General features: G+C 53.7%; 11 protein-coding genes across 11 annotated transcripts; 6 read left to right on the plus strand and 5 right to left on the minus strand.

Moving 5' to 3' along the window:
• Positions 1-145: 145 nt before the first annotated feature.
• Positions 146-2,455, minus strand: ASPZODRAFT_2051812 (hypothetical protein). Its single transcript, XM_022727609.1, has 3 exons — positions 2,432-2,455; positions 2,312-2,368; positions 146-2,250 (listed from the first exon to the last, which is right to left on the minus strand). The coding sequence occupies exon 3, from the start codon at positions 1,985-1,987 to the stop codon at positions 191-193; it is 1,797 nt and encodes a 598-aa protein (XP_022580591.1). The 5' UTR covers positions 1,988-2,250; positions 2,312-2,368; positions 2,432-2,455; the 3' UTR covers positions 146-190.
• A 1,055-nt stretch (positions 2,456-3,510) lies between these two features.
• ASPZODRAFT_152309 (hypothetical protein) lies at positions 3,511-5,313 on the plus strand (the record flags this gene model as incomplete). Its single annotated transcript, XM_022725843.1, has 1 exon — positions 3,511-5,313. One exon carries the CDS (start codon positions 3,511-3,513, stop codon positions 5,311-5,313), a length of 1,803 nt encoding a protein of 600 aa, XP_022580592.1.
• Positions 5,314-5,337: 24 nt separating this feature from the next.
• Positions 5,338-6,820, minus strand: ASPZODRAFT_133064 (hypothetical protein). The gene has a single exon (XM_022723176.1). The coding sequence runs from the start codon at positions 6,388-6,390 to the stop codon at positions 5,467-5,469; it is 924 nt and encodes a 307-aa protein (XP_022580593.1). The 5' UTR covers positions 6,391-6,820; the 3' UTR covers positions 5,338-5,466.
• A 246-nt stretch (positions 6,821-7,066) lies between these two features.
• On the plus strand, positions 7,067-9,128 carry ASPZODRAFT_133065 (hypothetical protein). Its single transcript, XM_022723177.1, has 2 exons — positions 7,067-8,001; positions 8,091-9,128. Exons 1-2 carry the CDS (start codon positions 7,185-7,187, stop codon positions 9,092-9,094), a joined length of 1,821 nt encoding a protein of 606 aa, XP_022580594.1. The 5' UTR covers positions 7,067-7,184; the 3' UTR covers positions 9,095-9,128.
• ASPZODRAFT_117902 (hypothetical protein) lies at positions 9,111-11,146 on the minus strand. Its single transcript, XM_022721186.1, has 5 exons — positions 10,650-11,146; positions 10,516-10,588; positions 10,119-10,450; positions 9,915-10,055; positions 9,111-9,845 (listed from the first exon to the last, which is right to left on the minus strand). The coding sequence occupies exons 1-5, from the start codon at positions 10,828-10,830 to the stop codon at positions 9,205-9,207; spliced, it is 1,368 nt and encodes a 455-aa protein (XP_022580595.1). The 5' UTR covers positions 10,831-11,146; the 3' UTR covers positions 9,111-9,204.
• A 1,602-nt stretch (positions 11,147-12,748) lies between these two features.
• ASPZODRAFT_117904 (hypothetical protein) lies at positions 12,749-14,699 on the plus strand. Its single transcript, XM_022721187.1, has 6 exons — positions 12,749-13,162; positions 13,219-13,833; positions 13,883-14,119; positions 14,184-14,267; positions 14,321-14,476; positions 14,590-14,699. Exons 1-6 carry the CDS (start codon positions 13,000-13,002, stop codon positions 14,598-14,600), a joined length of 1,266 nt encoding a protein of 421 aa, XP_022580596.1. The 5' UTR covers positions 12,749-12,999; the 3' UTR covers positions 14,601-14,699.
• Positions 14,700-15,665: 966 nt separating this feature from the next.
• Positions 15,666-16,282, minus strand: ASPZODRAFT_16685 (hypothetical protein; the record flags this gene model as incomplete). The annotated part of the gene is made up of 2 exons (XM_022726790.1): positions 15,666-16,178; positions 16,250-16,282. The coding sequence occupies 2 exons, from the start codon at positions 16,280-16,282 to the stop codon at positions 15,666-15,668; spliced, it is 546 nt and encodes a 181-aa protein (XP_022580597.1).
• Positions 16,283-16,513: 231 nt separating this feature from the next.
• On the minus strand, positions 16,514-17,691 carry ASPZODRAFT_25980 (hypothetical protein). The gene is made up of 3 exons (XM_022728026.1): positions 17,371-17,691; positions 17,089-17,311; positions 16,514-17,030 (listed from the first exon to the last, which is right to left on the minus strand). Exons 1-3 carry the CDS (start codon positions 17,636-17,638, stop codon positions 16,607-16,609), a joined length of 915 nt encoding a protein of 304 aa, XP_022580598.1. The 5' UTR covers positions 17,639-17,691; the 3' UTR covers positions 16,514-16,606.
• Positions 17,692-17,924: 233 nt separating this feature from the next.
• On the plus strand, positions 17,925-18,454 carry ASPZODRAFT_133074 (hypothetical protein). Its single transcript, XM_022723178.1, has one exon. The coding sequence runs from the start codon at positions 18,137-18,139 to the stop codon at positions 18,293-18,295; it is 159 nt and encodes a 52-aa protein (XP_022580599.1). The 5' UTR covers positions 17,925-18,136; the 3' UTR covers positions 18,296-18,454.
• A 324-nt stretch (positions 18,455-18,778) lies between these two features.
• ASPZODRAFT_142719 (hypothetical protein) lies at positions 18,779-19,547 on the plus strand (the record flags this gene model as incomplete). Its single annotated transcript, XM_022724877.1, has 2 exons — positions 18,779-19,351; positions 19,428-19,547. 2 exons carry the CDS (start codon positions 18,779-18,781, stop codon positions 19,545-19,547), a joined length of 693 nt encoding a protein of 230 aa, XP_022580600.1.
• Positions 19,548-19,992: 445 nt separating this feature from the next.
• Positions 19,993-21,057, plus strand: ASPZODRAFT_133076 (hypothetical protein). Its single transcript, XM_022723179.1, has 2 exons — positions 19,993-20,347; positions 20,413-21,057. The coding sequence occupies exons 1-2, from the start codon at positions 20,161-20,163 to the stop codon at positions 21,051-21,053; spliced, it is 828 nt and encodes a 275-aa protein (XP_022580601.1). The 5' UTR covers positions 19,993-20,160; the 3' UTR covers positions 21,054-21,057.
• Positions 21,058-21,239: the final 182 nt, after the last annotated feature.

Raw genomic sequence — 21,239 nt, forward strand, 5'->3', positions numbered from 1 at the left:
AGATCCCCCTATCAGTGGAAAAGGCTTGAATCGTAGCAAAGAGTGCTAAAGAATGCTTGACCAAGTTAATTGCTATTGATTAGTTACCCAGAATGCTCCGGAATATCATCTAGATATTATCACCTACCGTAGATGATTGGTAATAATTATATTGCTAACAGAGTACAAATTATACTCTACTAAGGTGCTGCTAAAGAAATGGCAACACCAGACAGGAATCGTATCTCCCCCCGGCATGAATCTCATGCTCGCCGACGTTCTCATCCTCGGCTGTCGTGGGTCGAATGAGCTCTACCTCCGGCAGACACATGTCGTGACCCGAGACACGCAGCATGATTCCTTCGCCGGGAGCAAACACCATCCCCATCGGCCACAGCGTGATCTCCAACGGGACAATCGTACCCAGGCCCACGGGCTCGCGCCGGTCGTGGCGGTAGAAGATCTCCTGCTCCGTCGACTGGCTGGCGTCGCGGCTGATCGAGTGCGACGCCCGCAGGAACCCCTGCGGGCCCAGGGTCTTGGCCGTGTTGACGTCCGGAACGTCGTCGATGGAGAGTGCGTCAGGGCACGGGTAGTTGAGGTGCGCCAGCGGGATCCCCTGCGCGGAGATCTTGCGGATCTGCACCGCCACATCCATGTCGTCGTGCTGCTGGCAGCACATCCACAGTCGCACCTTGGCGTACCCCGCGATCTCCGTGTACCCGTCGAAGAATAGGGTAAAGTCCGAGCTGGCCTGCAGGTCGTGGCCCGCGTGCGAGACCGAGGCCGCAGCCGCCACGGGGTCCGCCTGCAGGGATTTTGTCATCGCGTTCAGGTAGAATGTTTTGAGCGTCTGTCGTGCTAATGGGTACTCTTGCTCCGCCCGCTCTCGGATGGTCGTTGCCGGGCTGCCGCTGGCCTCGAACCCGAGCAGCGAGAGCCGCACGGGCGGGGTGTCGTGCTCCCATCCGTTATCGATCCCCTTGAGGAACCGGTCAAAGTATCGCTGCAAATCGTCGACGATCTCCGGCCGGTACAGATCGTACCACTCCTGGTGCGGGTGCACGCGTAGCCACTTGTGCGCGCTGCGCGCCGTGCGGAAGGTTTGCAGCGAGCCGCGCGTGTGCAGCATGGTCGAGTACGAGGCCAAGATGTACAGCGGCACGGTGATGTTCTCCGTGTGGATGTACTTGCTCTCCCAGTACTCATCGTACAAGGGTCGCTTGGCAATCATCCCCGGGAGGTTCTCGGCCGTCGTCTGCGGGCCCGCGAAACCCGTTAGCAGCAGATTGTGGAAGCCCTCGTTGTGCTTGCGGCCGCCGCGCGCCACCAGGTCCCGGTACGGATCGGTGAAGCACTCCCACGGTGCGAGGGCCTTCAGCGCCGGGTGTTCCAGCCGCGAGGCATAGTTCACCTGCGCGATGGACAGCCACGAGTTGCCCGCCATGCCTACCGAACCGTTGCACCATGGCTGCTTCGCCAGCCAGTCGATCGTGTCGTAGATATCCTCGGCTTCCTGCTGGCCCCAGAAGACCACCTCGCCGCCGGAGCGGTTAATGCCGCGCGCGTCTACATTGACGATCGCGTACCCTCGCTGCACCCACTCCGCCGGATCGGGCGCCTCGAATTTCTCATACCCGGAGGTCTTGTCCAACGGGAGGCCCGCGCGGAAGGGCGCCATGTTGTCATAGTGCTGAGTCCCCGTGCCTGTCTTGCCGTACGGGCTCCACGGGATGATGGCAGGCACCTTCTCGCTCTGATCCGACTCGACCGAGCGGAAGATGTCCGCGTACAGGACCACGCCGTCACGCATGGGAATGGCCACATCACGGTCCAGGATCACGTCGATCGGAAAGGCCCGACGACCGGGAAATCGTACATGACCTTTCGGCAGGACCGTCTTGCCCGGTTCGAAGCCGTGGTAAATGTAAGCCGGATGGTCTTCCGGCGTCGGAATCTTGTACCATTCCAGGTCCGGAAACTGTGCCTTGAGAGCTTCTGTAGTCATGCTGAACGGCAATGGATCTAATCAGTGAAATTCAAGAAGAAGAGCCTGTTCCGGTTCCTGGCCAACAGATCAAAGAGTCAGGCCACTTTTTGTATCTCACGATTCCTTCCCCACTTCTCCCCACTTCCCCACCGGTGGTGTCAATATCCATTCTTATAGACTTGGATAGCGATAGTCCTCAATCGTGTATGGGGCCTGGGCTGCGTCTTCTCTCATTAGGGGGCTCTTTACCGGTAGCCGGTAGGCAGTGAGCAAGCGTCTATCTGAGTGATATGACTATTTTTGAGACTTTCGCAAGATCGTCTGGTCTGCGATGCGTAGAGCAGCCGTACCTCCCTGCTCGTGTTTCATCGCCAGGTACGATCTAAGCTCCATTGATTCCTGCATAGTTAGTGTTAGTAAGTGCTACCTCAGCAGGATTGACTGCCAAGTAAGTGTCAATGCCTTGTCTCTAGTGTGACACAGCCATAGTGGTGGCTCTTTAGCATTCGAGTCCAGTCAGGCATACAACCGTAGAGGTCTTTGAAACATCATCTCTGATTGTTTGTTTATCCACCTGAACTGAATATTTATCACATTTCACCGGTTGGTAAGAGTTCAGTCCAATGACTACCGCTAGGCCACTCGTGTTGGTCATCATCCTTGCGGGAGGGTTGACACGACCTGAGAATACCTGGCACACAAAGGTGCACGTCATTTATCGTGAATGTAGTATATAGATCATACCAGCTGGCTGTATCATGGTATGTACTTGGTGGAGACGTGCCCACTGTCCGGTATCTTCTTCTCTCCTTCATCTACCCAGGATACCGGTCAGGCTCTGTACGACTCTCTCCTCTCCCGGTACAGGCAACAAGCAGTGTCTACACAATGGCGTCTGCAACATCGTATTTCCTCTTTTGCGGGGTATGATCTCGCCGTCGCAGTGGCGCGTGTCGTTGCAGCAGCTGAGTGAGACATCGTCGACACGATAAGATAGGACGTGCCTGCAGTTAAAGAGGGGGTAGACAATCGACTAGATAATGTAACGTGGGACTTGCCTTGATAGCCATCTTGATAAGCCATTCTGCTGATCGACACGAGATGGAAGAGGGGAGAGAGCAGAGAGAGAGAGAGAGTGCGTGAGTGTATGAGAGAGGAAAAAAGAGAGAGGAAGTTTTTGTGTGATCGTCGAGTCACCTGAGACATTTTGTTTTGTTTGTCCCTCTTGAAATTCCCACGCAAAAACGAGTTTCTTCCGGTGCAATCGAGTCGACTTCACGATGGCTATCAAGACAGGGTTAGAAGCTGTCGAGAGAGGATACTGTTACATTGAACGTGACAGACAGGCAGACAGACAGACGGACAGACAAAGCAGACAGGGATAGATGAGAGATGAATGCGAGATTCCGATCCAAGGGTGACAACGGAAGGGATCTACAGTCGCAGCAGGGCTATTAATCCACGGAACCACCCTCATTCCTGGGGGTCTTCTTCTCCTCCTTCTTCGTCCATTATCCGGCTCATAGCAGCTCAATTCTACAATGCATCTTCTCCAGCCTCTGGCCGTGCTGGCTGCGGTGACGGCGGTTGCTGGCGTGGCAGTCAACCCGTTGCCCGCTCCTCGCAACATTACCTGGGGATCTTCGGGTCCTAAACACCTGGCTGGTCCGCTGACGCTGCGGTCGGCGGCGGCAAGCAACTCGACGATCGTGACAGAAGGGTGGAATCGGGCGTGGGAGACGATTGTCTCGCTGCAGTGGGTGCCGGCGGCCACGGAGGCCCCCATTGCCCATTACGCGCCCTTCCCGACCGGCGTGCCGCCGGTGAAACGGGAGGCTCCCTCGCCCTCGCTGCGGTATGTGGACGTGCAGGTGGCGGACGTGACGGCGGATCTGCAGCACGGGGTGGATGAGAGCTACACGCTCGAGATCACGGCGGAGTCGAGCAGCGTGGAGATCAGATCGCAGACGGTCTGGGGCGCGCTGCACGCGTTCACGACCCTGCAACAGATAGTGATCTCCGATGGACACGGGGGCCTGCTGGTCGAGCAGCCTGTGCGGATCGAAGACGCGCCGCTGTACCCGTACAGAGGCATCATGGTCGACAGCGGGCGCAACTACATCTCTGTGGGCAAGATCCTGGAGCAGCTGGATGCAATGGCCCTGGCCAAGATGAATGTGCTGCATTGGCACCTGGACGACTCGCAGTCGTGGCCGGTGCACATGAAGGTGTACCCGGAGATGACGCTGGACGCCTACTCGCCGCGCGACACCTTCTCGCAGGAGGCGATCCGGCGGGTGATCGGGTACGCGCGGGCGCGTGGCATCCGGGTGATCCCCGAGGTCGACATGCCCGGCCACTCGGCGGCCGGGTGGAAGCAGGTCGACCCGACGATCGTGGCATGCGCAGACTCGTGGTGGTCGAACGACGACTGGACGTACCACACGGCGGTGGAGCCGACGCCCGGCCAGCTGGACATCATCTATAACGGCACCTACCCGGTCGTGCAGCAGGTGTACGGGGAGCTGTCCGGCCTGTTCACGGACGACTTCTTCCATGTGGGCGCGGACGAGCTGCAGACGGGCTGCTACAACTTTAGCCACTACGTGATGGAGTGGTTCGCCGAGGATGCCTCGCGCACCTACGACGACCTGGCGCAGTACTGGGTCGACCACGCGGTGCCCATCTTCCAGAACGTGCCGGAGCGCCCGAACCGCCGGCTCATCATGTGGGAGGACATTGTGCTCTCGACGCCGCACGCGCACGACGTGCCCAAGGACATCATCATGCAGTCGTGGAACAACGGACTGACCAACATCGCTAACCTGACCGCACTCGGCTACGACGTGATCGTCTCCTCGGCCGACTTCTTCTACCTCGACTGCGGCTACGGCGGGTTCGTCACCAACGACCCGCGCTACGACGTCATGGCCAACCCGGACGCCAGCGTGCCCAACTTCAACTACCTGGGCGACGGCGGGTCGTGGTGTGCCCCTTACAAGACCTGGCAGCGCATCTACGACTACGACTTCACGACCAATCTGACGGACGAACAGGCCGCGCACATCATCGGCGCCGCGTCCCCCCTCTGGTCCGAACAGGTCGACGACGTCGTCATCTCCAGCAAGATGTGGCCGCGCGCCGCCGCCCTGGCAGAGCTGGTCTGGTCCGGCAACCGCGACAAGAACGGCAACAAGCGCACCACCCTCATGACCCAGCGCATCCTCAACTTCCGCGAGTATCTCGTCGCCAACGGGGTGCAGGCCGCTCCCTTGGTTCCCAAGTACTGCCTGCAGCACCCTCATTCGTGCGATCTCTACTACAACCAGAGTGTCATCCAGTAGTTTTTTTTTTTTTTTATCACTTATCCTTGCTTTGACCAGTATTGATTTGACCACCTAGTATTAATAAAAGAAAAATTTTAACTACCAAGGTAGATGATGAATCAGCACGGTTTATTCAGTAGTCTTGTTCAGTCTAGTCGTTAATTACTGACACTAAGATAATGATTTCTCTAGCTCGATGCCCTCGGTAAACGCCTGCTTGAGAGCGGCAGCCTCCGCGCCCTTGGCCTCGACACACGGCCGCCGCGGCAGTCCGCCATACCCGTAGAAGCTCTGCAGGGCGGCCTTGACGGCGACGAAGCCGCCCTTGATGGCGATCCAGTCCGCACGCGCGACGACAGCCTGCAGCTTCTGCGCCTGCGCGACGTCGCCCTGAAGGTAGGTGTTCATGACGGCGACACACGCGCGCGGGATCACGTTTGCCGTGCCGGCGATGACGCCCTGGCCGCCTGCGACCAAGGTCTGGAGGGTGAAGTCGCAGGATCCGCCAAAGGTCAGGAAATCGGAGCCGGTGCCCGCGGCGATGCGTGCCAGTTTGCCCGTGTTGCCGCAGGTGAGCTTCACGCCGATGATGTTCGGGTGCGCGGAGAGCGCCAGGATATCGTCTGAGGAGAGATCGAGGCCCGACGAGGCACCGGGGAAGTTGTAGATCAGCACGGGGATCGGCGAGGCGTCTGCCACGGCGCGGAAGTGGTCCAGCAGCGCCGCGCGGCTCACCAGAGGCTGATAGTAGCTTGGGGGCAGGACGAGGACGGCGTCGCCGCCGGCCTCGGCGGCGTCGACGCTCAGCTGGATCGTCTCGCGGGTCGAGGGGGCGCCCGTGCCGACAATAACAGGCATCGAGGCGTGTCCTGCAGCGTCCAGAGCGCGGCGGGTCGCGGCCGTGATCGTCTTGCGTTCCTCGCGGTCGAGGTGGACCGCCTCGCCGTTGCTGCCTTGGACGACAATACCCGCGATACCTGTCGGGGCGAGGAAAGCAGCGTGTTTCTCGACGGTAGGGACGTCAACATCCTCGGTTGACGTAAAAAATGCAACGGTAGGGACGTAAACGCCCGGCGTGAGGGTGCGGCTGGGCATCTTGTCACTGAATTTCTGAATGGGAATTGCAATCTACCTACTGGTAGTGACTTGTGGGGGGGAGGTCAGTGAGGGGAGAGTTGAAAGAGGAGACATTCACAGCAGGAGCAATTCCTGTATATATAGACAACCTATAGACAACCTCGGTCGGAGAATCTCGCCTTTCCTTCCCCCACGTCGGCTTTTGCTTTCTTTCAGTGTGTCTGTCTTGCAGCTTATTATTGAGAGGTATTCCTGAGGATTCGCTTTGTGACCCCCACGCGCCTGCGGGGTTGGAGAATTAGTATGGAGTAGATGGAGAAGATATTAGTAGTAGGTTATTATATATTATTAGACAAGGTAGGGGATTGCAGTAGCATGTAGTCAGATTAATTGATAGGTCATCCCAAGTACAGAGTGTGCCCTCCAATACTCTGGAGTTTGTGGTGAGGGTGAAGAGAGAGAAAGGCGTGGGTGGAGACGAGCATCGCTTTTGTACTTCGGACAAAATATAAGAAACCAGATGGAAGAGAGAGAAGAGGAATATTAAGAACTTTTGGGTAGGAAGTAAAATCGGAAAAAATAGAAAATAATAGAAGAAGTACCCATAGGGTAATTAGGATAATTAATGTATTTACTATCTACAAGCGTGGCATAACTGTGCCTCTTGACAATTCGGAGATACTCCAGTTCAGATTTAGACGGACGGACAGCCAGGGGATTCGGTCATTTAGGACCGTGGAAGCATCTTCGACGGCAGGACGACAGCATCACCCACGAATTATCTGTGAATTGGATATCATGATACTTTAGCCATGGCCGTCCGTCCGAGGCAGTCTGCTCTGCCTCCAGCAGACTCTCGTCCATCGCGTCGTCGCCCTCGTGCGTCGTCGCCCGCCTCTCCCCCTCGATCGCCTCCGTCGCCTGCATCGCCTCCATCGCCTCACAGAAGCTCCCCAGACCTGCTCGACACGACAATCGACCTCGATCTCCATCCTACAAACGCCTCGGGGCGCCGGCGTGGCGTGCAGCCTCGTCGCTCGCAACCCCGACGCCCCCTCGTCTCCCGACTGGAGACCCCACGCAGGGGTACCCTTAGGACGACGACGACAGCGACAGCGACGAATAGCACCTCCGGCAGAAAAATCTCCTCCTCCACCACCTATCTGTCCCTTCATCCTTCCAGCCGCGAATCTCCCGATCCCCTCGATACCATATCCCCCGCCACGCTGCCCCCGACTCTGGGCCCGACGCGGGCCCCGACGCGTCCCAACGCCGCCGCCGCCGCCGTCGCCGTGTCGTCCTCCTCGCCCGCCCGCTGGCGCACCCTCCATCACTACTTCTCGCCGGCGGTAGACACGAAGGAAGACAAGAAGGAGCAAATAGAGAGACAGCAGCTGGAGGAAACCAGATCGCTAGGCTCGCCTCCCCCGTCTTCGCCCCCGCAGAAGCGCGCTGCTGCTGCTGCTTCTGCGACGCCGCCGCCTGCCAACCAGCCAGACTGCCAGAGAGACAATCATGGTGGTCGCCGGTCGCTGCGCTCGCAGGGCAGCAGCTCGCGGGCCAAAAGCGAGCTGGCGCTGTATTTTCACAATTATGAACAGATCCTCAGTCTCGAACCGCCGAAACGGGGTGAGTGGATGGTACTGTTTTTTTTTTTTTGTTTTTTTTCTCTTTTCCTTTTGTTAGATATCTTTTAAAGAAGCGTACTGACTGTGCAGAATTTCTTGCTGGCGATACAACTGTCGAACTAGTCGACGACCTCCCAGGTCCGCTCCCTAAAAATGACATGGATGAATCGCCATTCGGCAACCCGCTACTCAACCTACACGATTGCGAGAAGATAGAACTGCCGAAGGTGGAAGAAGACAATGGAGCAAAAGGAGAAGAAGAAGACCCGCTCAACGAGGCGATCTATTTCCGCGCGCACCGTCGCATCGAGCGACAGGAGAAGCGGCTACGCAACATCGAGCGCGACAAGGCCCAACATGAACGCATGCAGCTGGAACGCTTGCGCGACGAGCTGGAGGGCCACGACTGGCTGCGCGTGATGGGGGTCAGCGGCGTTGCGGATCCGGACAAGAAGCTCTACGAGCCCAAGCGGGCGTATCTGATCGGTGAGCTGTCGGCCCTGATTAACAAGTTCCGCCTCTGGAAGGAAGAAGAGAAACGCCGCAAGGCAGAAAACAACAACAATAGTAGTATCAAAGATGCGCCTTCACGCATGACCGATTCGGAAGATCCTGTTCCCGCGCCCGAGGGCGAAGGGAAGCGCCGGCACAGCGAACTAAAACAACACAAGGATAAGACCGACTCGCTGGATGCAAGTGACATCGACGCCTGGGCTGCCCACCAGTTGCTTCGCGAGACCCAGTCGGCGGGGACAGCAGGGAAACGTCTCAAGACGTATAGTCGACGATTAGCAGGGGCGTCTACAACAATAAACCATGAACCGCCGTCGCCTGCTCCCCTTTCTCCTCCTCTTCCCCCCCCTCCTCCCCCTCCTCCAGAGCGTCCCTTTACATCGTTTTACCTGCAAGCACATCTACGCGAAACCGCGCTCTCGCCCTCTAGTATGGGTCGGATCCGGTACGCGTTTGGCCAGCCCATTCCGGAGATCAACGTGCGCGAGTTTGCGCTCCCCGCCGAGATTCTCACCGAGGAAACCATTAATGCATGTCGGAGGAAGAGGAGGCGGATGAAAAGGGAGAGTATAAAGAGGTGATGGTTATGTATGAATCCCCGTTACTTTTTTTTTTTCGCGTCTGTACTATTGTATGACTAGACTTATCATAGTAATAAAAGGATATCTATATAACTATTGGGTGTATACTGTTATACATTGTTGGCACAAGAAAAACTCACCCCTGCAGTATCATCATGAATCGCCTTGCCAGAGATATACAAGCCTAGTCCACACAGACAGGCGCCCATCCCCACAATACACAGGTTGAGGACGCTGAGGAGCATCTTGCGTGGAGACGACCAGTACCGGCCCCGATTGAGATGTAACCAGAACAGACCGGCGAGACCGTAGGTGAACCAGCTGGCGAACAAGGCGGTGATGAGCGAGAGCAGATCGCTGAAGATGGGGATCGCCTCGGCGATGACCCAAGCCAATACCCAGAGAGAGAACGCGATGCCGATCCACGAACTCACCGCAAGCCAGTCGCGGCCGTGCATGCGGGACGTGCCCCGGAAGAGCCGCACGTACACGTATTTGACGGCAACGTGGCCGTTGATCACGCCCGCGATCACGATAGTGGGTAGGGCAACCCCGTACGCCACCTTGGCGACGGTGTGGCCTGCGGATCCGAGCGCGGGGGACGTCACATCCACGCCGGCATATCGGTAGATCACCAGCGCCGCGATCAGATACAGCGAGATATCGCTGCCCTGTAGTAGGCAGAGGGCTTTCGGGTAGTCGCGCGGGTCTTTCAATTCGGCCATCAGGCCGAAAAAGGCGACGTGGCCGGCTTGAATCCCAATCATTAGACAGGCTCGAGGTCAAAGTCAAAAGCGTTAGGGCTGAACCGAAAACTTACAAAAAGCAGTTACCATGTTGGTCACTGCGCCGAACCCCGTGTACAGAGTCGTCGGGACGGTGGCTGCGACTCCGGATCCTGGCTGGGTGATTCCCAGGGCAATCATAGTGACAAACACGGCGGAGACGACGCTAGCGAATGCTGTCTCGAGTCAGTACACTGTCTTCCCTCTCCTTGTTGTGGTGGTTTCTATTCTCAACTCACACACTAGCGACAGCCAAGACATCTTTGATAAAGTACGAGGCAGTGAGCAGATACATGAAAGAACCAGTCCAACCACCCCGAAGACAATGGAGCAAGTGGCATGGCCAGTGATGGTGTTCATGGCCACCGTAAAGGTCAGCAGATGACTGGCCATGATGAAGACCAGGAACAGGATCTGCCCGGTACCCAGGAGCTCGCGTCCGAAGCGACCCATGAGCACCTCACCGGCGTCTGCCATGCTATGAATATGCGGGTACCTCCACTTGAACTGGCCGATCACGTAGCCGGTGTAGGTTGATAGGATGCCCAGACCAACGAGCAGGATGACGGAGCTATGGAACTGATATCAGTCTGATGAACATGAAAATCATCAGGGAGAAGTCAAGGGGCATCATACGGAACGAGACCAAGCTTTGCGACGGCAGCGGGGAGCGATAGCACTCCCAGGGACACAGTTTCTGCAACCATGACTGCTGCTCATCAGTTGTCATGTTCTAACCTCGAGATAGTTAACGCTTGTAATCAACTCACGTAGCCCACACTGCCACCATTTCAGCACTTTGTACTTGACTTCTGCATTCTCCTCGTCCCCAAACGCGTCAACCGGGACGGAAGGCGAATCCTCATCCAGCTTCTTATCGATACGCTTCTCCAGCGGACCATCTTCCAGGTCTGCAGCAACAGGAGGCGGATCAACGATCTGAGCGCTCATGTTGAAATAACGGGCGTGAGTCTGGAAACAGAACTCGATAGTGAAAAAAGAGCCTGGAAGAGGCTCATGCTTTGACTCATCTTGCCTTACGCAAGCACCACGACCTTGAATTCAGATTTTCTCTCCTCCACCACCGGTGAAGAAGCTCTGTGGAAGGTTGTGGGCCGGCGGGAGATCAGATAGGTTTGCCACGACGATCACACCGAATCACTGTGGTGAGACGTAAGAGAAACTCCCAAGTGGCTCTGGTGGGCTACAAACCCGGGGGAGCACCAACATGAGAGTTTGATTGCTCCGGATGGGAGTAGAGTATCGGGTTCATGGCAGTAGTCGTGTCTTGAAGTCTTCTCTCGGTATCCTGATCTTCAATAAGCCAGGTCAGTTCGTTGGCTCGGTTTATACGGATTAGTCATCAGGTCCCCTTTAGGTAGGCAGAGAAAATTGTTCCTTTTGGCTCTTCTTGGCAAGAGACCCGCCGGAACATAATGCCTGATCCAGTTAGACTATTAGTAGCGGGAGGTCTGGCGGTCCAAAGCAACGCTCCAATCAGAGCAGAGAGACTTAGCAGTCCTCTCCGGGCCAATCACATGATAGATTAGCACCAGGTCCTCCTACATAGTACAGGCAGGTACGAGCGGGCGTCCGCTCTAGTCTGTTTGGGAAGGGGGTGTTGATTGCCTAAGGCAGACCTCTGTCCAGGTATCAAGGTAGACACTCCTAGTCTAGCTATTATGCCACAGTACTCCCTTGCCTGACTCTATTTAGCTGTACCCTTTGACAGGTATGTGCGGTAGTATTCTAGAGAAAGAATTGAGGCAAGAAACACAAATTTGCCTTAATCTTCTGAGAGTAACTCGAGGATTATTTGTGGAGGCCTGAGGCAGTGAGGCGCTCACGTGAGTTGGTTGCACAAATGTCAAACACGCCTAAAGGTCTCTTTTGCAACTTCCCTTCATCAACATCTCCCAATCTCCTGAAGTTGGACTTCGATACTCCGTCGATTGGAACGAGTCTGCTGCAATGCCTCGGCAAGGGCATTGATAATTACAGTGCTTCGTCATTCATCAGATCATGAATCATCTCTCAGGATACCTTGACTGCGTTCCGAAGAGACCACAGCTCAAGAGTCGCCTGAATCCTCATCAGCAGGGGTCTCGCCTCTCTGCATCTTACACGCAAACACTATCCTAGACAGTCTCCTCTTGACGGCGTATTGATACCCATTCCCCATGGGTTGGCTGTTGTCGGTCCAACAGATGAAAACTAGCGTCTAGCATTTCGTGTGAATACTCGCTTCGAACAATCGGATCTCCTTCCTCTTGTTCCGGTCTGTATGACAGCACAGAGGGATGCAACCCCAGAGTCATCGGGGAATGCCCAGGTAGCTTTCCTCATTCAGAAAACCCGGTTGATCATGGGCAGGGAATATTGATAGTGACTGGTGCTACGCTCCATTTCCTCGCGAAAGAGTGAGAAGCTGTTCCAATCGGATCCGGCCCCGATACCGACATGTTCATCATGGGCGATAATCCGATAGCCATGGAACCATTACTACATTGGATCCTACCCCACAATTCAAAACGTCCTGGTGACCTCAACGTGGAGACCCAAGACGATGCGAATATTTGGAACCACCTGGGCCTGTCTCAGAAACGTCGGCATTGCAGGAGAGAACACCTGTTCTTTTCTTTTATGACGGATCACAGCAAGCAAGAATCCCTACAATCAATTCTTGGGGTGCTGGTGGAGCACGGTCTGGAGATCGATAGGGCCTGGAGCCACTCTCGAGGGCTGAAAGAGTGGTCCAACTTGTCAACCCGGCCTCACGCCGTCGACATTAGAGCTGAATCTAGGACTTCTTCATAGCCCCATCCAAACTTTATCATGGGCCGAGTCAAAATATCGAAGATAAACGTTTGTCCGGACCCCTCACCAGCGTTCAGCGTGTTCTTTCTCTAGCTAACTAAGCGAATTAGCCGCGATTGCCCAAGTAATAATTGTAACCGGTTAAACCGATCAGTAAAAAAAAATGGAAATGGCTCTCCAACTACAGGCCTGGTCTCTGCAATTGTCTATGCATCGGAGCTTGGAGAAGCTCTCGAAAACCTTCATATCTTGAAAAAGACAAAAGAATATAGAAAATAAAAAGTCAACGCTCTAATTAAGGCCATGTCGGAACAAGGTTCTGCTGTCGATAATGAGAAACGGGATTTGGAATGTCCAACTCTGCAAGAACCGTCTCCAGAAGAAGAGCAGCTTCCGCCAACTGCTCGTCAGGAGATAGGTAAAGTAATCAGCACGAATTATACATCTTTCATGGCTGGAATGAATGGTATGGCAATTTTTCTGTTCGGCGCCTTGAAAATATCAACTAACGAGTTCATGTAGATGCTGCAATTGGTGTGTTAATCCCGTATTTACAACCGGCGTACAATATTGGCCTGATGACGGTTTCGTTCGTCTACTTGGTCAATTTTGCGGGATGGCTATCGGCATCCTTCACCAATATTCATGTCTGTTCGCGGGTTGGAACGGGAGGCACCCTCATTCTGGGAGCTATGATCCAGACCTTCGGGTATGCGCTCATGCTCTGGAAGCCTCCCTTCCCGCTCTTTGCCGCCGCCTTCTTCTTCACTGGGATGGGCGAGGCCTTTCAAGACGCCCAGGCCAACAGCTTCATCATCACGATCCGAAACCCGCACCGATGGCTTGGGTTGCTGCATGCCATCTACGGCGTGGGGACGGTGGTCAGCCCGCTGGTTGCCAACACGATGGCCTCGCGAACCCCGTACTGGCATTACTATTACCTGATCACCATGTGTCTCGGGATAATTAATATAACACTGTTGGCGTGGACATTTCGACAAGGGCTGTTCCGTCCCAACGTGCAGGGGGCTAAAGATACCGCCAATAGCGAGCTGAAGGCGACCTTGACGAGCAAGACGGTGTGGATTCTCAATGGCTTCTTCCTCCTTTATGTAGGAGCAGAAGTGACTGCCGGAGGTACCTCTAGATTCTCTCTCTCTCATCTGTATCCATGCTGACATCCTAGGATGGCTGGTCGAGTTCCTCGTCTCCGTACGACATGGCAAGGCAAGCAGGGTAGGCTATATTGCTTCTGCATTCTGGTCTGGCTTTGCATTGGGTCGCGTCGCGCTCGCCGAAGTGACGCATCGATGGGGGGAGCGGCGCATGATTTTCGTCTACCTCGCCATCGCCCTCGCCATGCAGTTGATGTTCTGGTTGATCCCTAACATCGCCGCAAACGCCGTCACTGTCTGCATACTGGGTACGCTCTATAGTTTTATATACCATCAGCCTTCCACAGACTAACGAACCCGGCTTCTCCACAGGCTTTTTCATCGGCCCATTCTACCCCGTTGGTCTTTTCGTGCTTACCAAAATCGTCCCCAAGGAACTCCATATCGGAGCGTTAGGTAACAACAGTACCATTCCACGCTGGAGAGAAACACACTTGCTAACCCGTCAGGCTTCACTGCTAGCCTTGGCCAAGCCGGCTCCGCGGCGTTCCCCTTTATGACCGGCGCAGTCGCATCGAAAGCGGGCGTTGAAGTCTTGCAGCCCATCATGGTCGGTCTGCTCGTGGGGATCGCTGTATTCTGGGCGTTGATCCCGAAACAAAAGTCTGTACAATGAGTGCGTGAACATTGGTTTAGACAATAAAAGTGGGGTGCCCAGGCATACAGATAGACAAAATAGGATTGAAGAATATAAACTGTCCAGAATGGGAGATGGTACCTTATAGTTGAATATCGAGAGCCTCGATCCACAACAGTTTCCGACTGCCTGCATGATAATCAACTATCAACAATGATCTCGCCTTGCGACGAATTTCATGGATCCGGCCTCACATCCTGTTTCCAGTTGGTTGAGGAAGTAGCTTTTGCCAATGTTATATAAATAGCATGTTCCCCTTCACTTGGTCGAGTTTTTCGTCTCATATCAACACATGTAATAGACTATCAGTCTGCATGCGCTACGACTTTCTTTTATCATTGTGGCGTCCCGAGAAATGTACAGGCATTCTCGGCGTTTCCAAGAGGTTGGAGTATGCCGAAAACCTCAAACGACAGTCTCGGAAAGGATGAAAAACCGCAAGTTGAGGATAATTTAGAGAGTGAGATGCTCCACGAACTACACGAGGCTTAAAGTGTGCCGGGGGGGGGCGCCTCCTACTTGGCCGTCCTGCAGCAATCGTCAATTTCTACCATCCCGTCACCGGAGCATGGAAGAATGGCGAATTGTTCTCTTTTCCGCTACGAGCGATATAAGCGAGTCACGCGATGGGCAGATCTTTTCCCAGGCGTTCCTTGCTCAACTGATTTCGACGAGGATATCGAGCCGCAGTCGACCGAAGAGAACACGAAGGGTGTTTAGCATATGCTGACTCTGTTCCAAGATGATGAATAGGCATATTCCACATCCAGTGGTATCGGCTGTCCAATGGAAACCGAGTTAATCATCTGGTCGGACAATGTTTGTAGGCTGTATGGAATGCCCGGTAGTCCAGAGAACTTTCAACATGTCAGCTTTGAGGATTTAAATTATGCAGAACACAGTAAGATATATGCAGGATTGATCAGAGAGAAGATTGAAGTCGTCAAAGCCTTACACGATCTTCTCTGGACGGCACCCGAAGGTCTGTACAGAGAATGGTATGGCATCCGACTAAGGATGACGATAATGTTTTCATCATATACATTTGGAAAAGAAAAATGTAATGAAATGAAGTAGCTTACCTTTGAATCAACGAGAGCATAGTTCATCAAAGTTCTCCCAGGAGTACCGTAGGTAAGTATAGTTGTAGACCTACGCTAGTCTTCATACGAGACGAGCTTGCGACTGAAAACATGATGCTTAGACGACGATGAGCTACCATGGCCGCTCTCACCGTAATCCAACGCTCCAGACGTAGTAGCATGAGTGGCTGCATCTTGGTGACGCGTGTTTTTCCCTGGCTGGGACTGGTCCAACTGCGTTTCGTTGATCGAATCGCGGTTCTTGTCTTGTTCAACTGGTGTCGCGTTTGTCGCAGCGTTGGTCTTTTCATCCATTTCCCTTTCCCTCTCTTCGGCGAGGGCTTCCTCTTTCAGCTGCTTTTCCCGCAGAAGCGCATGAATCTCACTATGTCGGAAAATTTCGATTTGTTCATCGGTAAGCGTTCGTTTCACACCATCCTCATAGTATCCCAGCCCGTCATCGTCTGGATCGACTTCATATGTTTCCTCGTAGGACTCTTCGTAAGATTGTTGTCCGTACGTATATCCAGATGTCAGCGAAGTCGCGTGCCCGGGGAAGTGTTCAGCCTGGAAAGCTTGTAGATCTTCCTATTGTAAGCCCCGTGAGTATAAACTTGTATTGATGACTGATTCGGTGCCCTGTAACCATCACGACTTACCAGAGTGACTTGGGGAATAGACGGGTCGGACATGGCATCCACCCACACAGCTCAGACCTGAAGCTGTCGAGGCCGAGAAAAGAAAAGTCAGACCAGCTGGTTATATATTAAAGTGCAAGGAATCGAATTATAGCCCCATGAGGATAAATTCACTAAGTTGGGCTGGATAGAGGTGATGGTTTCCAGGAAGGAAGAGGTGATGTGTTTGGGAGGGTGCAAAAGTTACGCGCGTGGGATTACGTGCCTTGGTTAACTAGCGGCCCACCGTAGATCAACAATAGCATTCTAGAAGAATAATATCGAGCTCTGGTATATTTCTAGTCCACATAATTCGTAAAAATCTCGTCGCTACAGCTGTCAAATCTGAAGACTGGTTACATGGTTGCCGATTTTTGCCTTGACACTGCAAAACCGAATCGAGAGATCTTCCAACGCTCGCAAGTCCGCTTTTGCAGCTCGCCGTTTGTCTTCAGGGGATGGCTCCGTCAAGCACCACGCCAAGGAGATATGAAACGAGCGTGAAAAGTCCTGGATAGCCTGCTGTTCATCCATCGCCTTCGCCTGGCCGCCCGATGGACCTGTTTGTCGTTTCTTGGCTTCGCCATGTTGGTGAGGCGATCCATAGAGTGGAGGTTGACCGAAGTGTGCCAAGGAGCTGTTTGACAATCGGAGCAGAGTGTTCAAGTAGTCCTTTTCATGTTTGCAGACTCGTAGGACCAGAAACCACCGCGTCTTCTCGTAATTCGAGACCCAGTCCAACCCTTCAACCGTGACATCAAAGCTAGAATCAATGTTAGCACAATGAAAATCCTTCATACCTAGTGACTAGAAAAACCTACGCGGCGATATTCGAGTCTTGAAGGAAGTGCTGGAAGGTAGCCAGGAAGGGTGTTCTCTGCTCTGTCTGGAGCACCACGGGGCGAGAAAGGCTGATGTGAAGAGGCAGCTGGGCACCGAGGTCACTCTGCAGTAGGCTGTGGATAGCAATGTTACCCTCGGAGTTATCCTCTAGTCGAGTTACGACTTGGTCAAGCTTTATAAAATCGTTCTTAGATGGGTACCCTGCACCAGTTAGCAGTGGTGCTATTTGATCGGAGGCTTTTTTTTTTCTCTTGACTTACATTCTAGGTATATATGTGTCGGCCAGTTACCCTCGACGTGAGGAATAGCCCTTTTGCGGCCCCCATGCAGGTTCGGATCGTCTCTGATGCTGACTCGAGTGCTCGAAGCGTAGAGATCGTGGAAGGCTGCTGGGAGAGGCGGCAGCGTTGGCGATCGGTGCTCAAGGCGACGTTTCTTAGCTGGCTGTTGCAACGGTTCATGAGCCGACTCGGACTCTGACCCTGACCCTGATTCTGCCTCGGAATCGGAGTACTGAACCAAAGCCATTAATATTACATGGGTGGTGAAGGTGGCATGCTGGTGGAGAAAATTGCTGGATGTTCTGGCCTTGGCTGGCAGACAGCGCCAAGACTGAGGTGAAGCTATTCCTGAAAGATTTGAATTAAATGCTTAAAACGACTTGGCTACTAAAAAGTCTTGGGATAGTTAATAGTTTTTAGCCTAAATTCTGTAATATATTCAGGCCTTTCTTGTTTAATTGCTATTTTGCCTGCGCATATACTATATTACTAGAGGAAATCCACTGCTTATACCTATTTAGAACTGGTCATCGCAGAAGATATAATTGAATATTCCTAGAATCTATGATGCGAGGATAGGAAACTACGTCCTGCTTATTCGTCATTGAAGTTCGTCCTCAGGCAACAATCCCCCCGAGTCTTCAGCATGACGCTTGCTTCTGCCTCCAACCGTACCATTTAACCCCCTTATACCAACCACGGCATAGCAAATAACGGTCTAGAGCACCCGAGGAACTGGGCTAGAATGCAACTGTTGCCTTCGAAAACCCGTGGAAGCCTGCAAAAAGCCACCAAGCCGAGCGTTGCGGGCCTGCCGGGGCCGCCGGAATTCCCCAATGCCACCTCAGGCCTGTCATCTTGTCATCCTCGCGATCCGAACGAACCGGGCCAGTTTCTGCGGTAAGCTGGAAATCGCCGTCTCTGTCCGACAACCAGCAAGCAGGAGAATCCCAAAAGAAGCCGTCAGTCGAACAAGGAAGCGATGAGATCACCGAGATCCACCTGAGACGTCGTGAGAGACGATCCAGATCGACGAGGCACCCGCGATCGTTGCCTGGGGCCAGAACCTGGTGGGTTTTTTTCTATCGATAAGCCTCTTATGCTACGCAAGACATCACGTCACCCCGACCCATGGGAGACAGGATGACGGATCTCTGGGAGTGCCTCTGGGGGGGTTTATTAGCAATCGACGAGTCCGTTTTCTTTTCTTCGATCTTCTCTTCTCACACTGAATCGATCCTCTGTTCTAGAGCGAAAAAAGAGATACCAACGACCATCCCATCCATCTTGCAGTTACAGTGATTGACAGCCCCACTGAAATTCTGTCATACTACAGATTACTAGATACATATTCTTTTTACTACAACTTCCTCTAAAAGCCAGTATCATGGCTGCTGCAACTGAATCTCAGTTCCTCGCTGGTCCTGCGAGAGAATTCTCGAATAACAATCCCTACTACCACCATGCATCTCCCTCGCCGAGCCGATACAACCTCAGTCTCACACGGTCGAACTCGGTACCGTCGATCTTCTTCCCTGAATCCAGAGAACACCAACCTGTGGAGCCCAAGAGAAAGCAGAGGGACAGTACTGGCACTCGTGGGCATCGCCATCACCGGTCTGCGAGGCATTCTCGGCCCAAAAACACAGACGTTATCGACCAGCTGGACGATGCAAGCGCCTTCCAGTACCATCACGAGGGGCCTTACGACGCGGCCCTGCCCCGACGAAACCAGGACAGCAAAAAGAGTCCGATTGAGGCTCTCAAGGACTCGCATGCCGAGATTCTCAAGGCGACACCGCACGACAAACTCGTCGACTGCCTCGAGAGCCACCGTCCGCTCGACGGAGTTGCCTTTTTCCCTCCCGGGCACACTGATCGGGATGGCAATACCTACGACTACGAAGAAGGCAGCAACATGATGAACGACTATGGGAATTTTTTCCGGGTGCCTGGTCTGGTGAGTAATCCTGCGAGTTTATTTCATCTTGACGTCATGAGGTCGTGTAGGCAGCAACTGACTCCAGACTGTTCAGAAATTCACCGAGGAGGACTTCAAGAACGACCCCTTCTATAACTCGCCGCCTCCCAAGCCATTTACTGCTCTCAAGAAGGCGCTTTCCATCCGTCGCCGGAAGCGCAGCGACACCTCGTAACCGACTCGACCTGACGAGTTTCACAACGGAGCTGAAACTGCCTTCCCATGAAGTTACGACTGGACATTGTACGACACCGGGCTTATACGACTGGAGTTTGTGATTTTAGAAGTTATTTCTCATTTCTCATATATGTACCTTTCTCCAACTGGTTAGTTTCGGGCAAAGTCCCATTTGTATAACCAGCATGACCATTCGAATATGCACTGGTCTTCGGAAAGTTTCTCTGTACTTTCCTGTCTACTCTACCCGGCCAACCCCTCGATGTAAGGTTTAAACCGGCGAAGGGCTTCGGGCTGACGTCCCATTTGTACTGGCCAGGGCTATACCTCGTCGACGCGAACCTTCCTCCGTTTTCCTACGGGTTTTGGAGGTTTAACGGGAGCGTCTAGTCTACCTCTACCACTTACCACCATGACCAGAATAAAAGTCATTGTCCTCACAATTGTCGTAAACGTAGACAGGAAAAAGGCTCCTTTTATAAAGCAGACTATCGCCACGGTTGCCTCATGCGTCAGACTGAGCTCAACACCGAGCCACCGTCCATATAAGAGTAAATAGTTACCGCTATAGCCACCCCGACACTAAAGATACCCATGCCTCGAGCGAGACTATGACTTCCATCCAGCGACGATCGATCCCAACTCTCGGACCACTGCACCCGCCCAACGTCGAGAAACACGCCGTCAAACCGTCCATCGCACGGCATGTTCAGATCCGCGTCTCGGATCCCCTCGACCACAGTGTGCAGGCCATCTTGCACGAACCACATAGCTATAACGCCATGCAGGCCAGCTATGCTGCCGTTGTTCTTGTTAGCGGGGCGGGGGGAGGGTTAAGCGGACCAGCAGGTGCTTTTACCTACATTTATCTACATTTCTTTTTAAACTGACTGGTCTACGAGGAATCTATACTTCCCTTGCCGATAAGCTGGCCGTCCTCCTCTCCATCCCATGCATTCGACTCGACTACCGCCAACCAGGAACAACGCAGTGCTGTATTTTCGACATCCTGGGGGCCTTCACCTATCTCTCACGACATTTCAGCTCCTCGCGTTTCGTGCTGGTGGGATGGTCGTTTGGCGGAGCCCCCTGCTTCACCGTTGCGTCAAGGGAACCGCAACGTGTTCGGGGTGTGGCGACCATCGCCTCCCAGACGGCAGGGACGGTCGGGATCACGAAGCTGGCGCCCCGGCCGGTGCTGTTACTACACGGGACGGGGGATAGAGTGCTTTCGTATCTGTGTGCAAAGTCGTTGTATCACGAGTACGGCACCGAGGGCCAGCGCGAGATGGAATTGTACGAAGGCGACGACCATGGGTTGACCATGAACGCGCCCGAGGCCGAACAGAGGATCTTCAAGTTTGTCGCGCGGTGTCTCGAGCTCGAGAGTCTCTTGGATCGTGAGGTCAGCGACAAGGCACGGCAGGATCTGGTGGAGAGTCGCGAGGAGAGGATCAGAGAGATGGAGATGGGCAGGGATCTAGAGGGAGGAGAAAAGATTTGATTTGATTTTTTTTTTGTTTTTTTGGATTAGCAATAATGTACAAAAAACGTCTATTGACATTTTCTAGTCAATAGAATCGAATCAATAGATCAATAGATCAATAATCAGAATCTATCGGACGGCTAAGATAAGCAAGGGTTGCGCCACCAAGGCCAGATGTCAACTTTATCGTCCCATTCCCCTGCC

This window comes from Penicilliopsis zonata, assembly GCF_001890105.1.
Source record: "Penicilliopsis zonata CBS 506.65 unplaced genomic scaffold ASPZOscaffold_8, whole genome shotgun sequence".
NCBI lineage: Eukaryota > Fungi > Ascomycota > Eurotiomycetes > Eurotiales > Aspergillaceae > Penicilliopsis > Penicilliopsis zonata.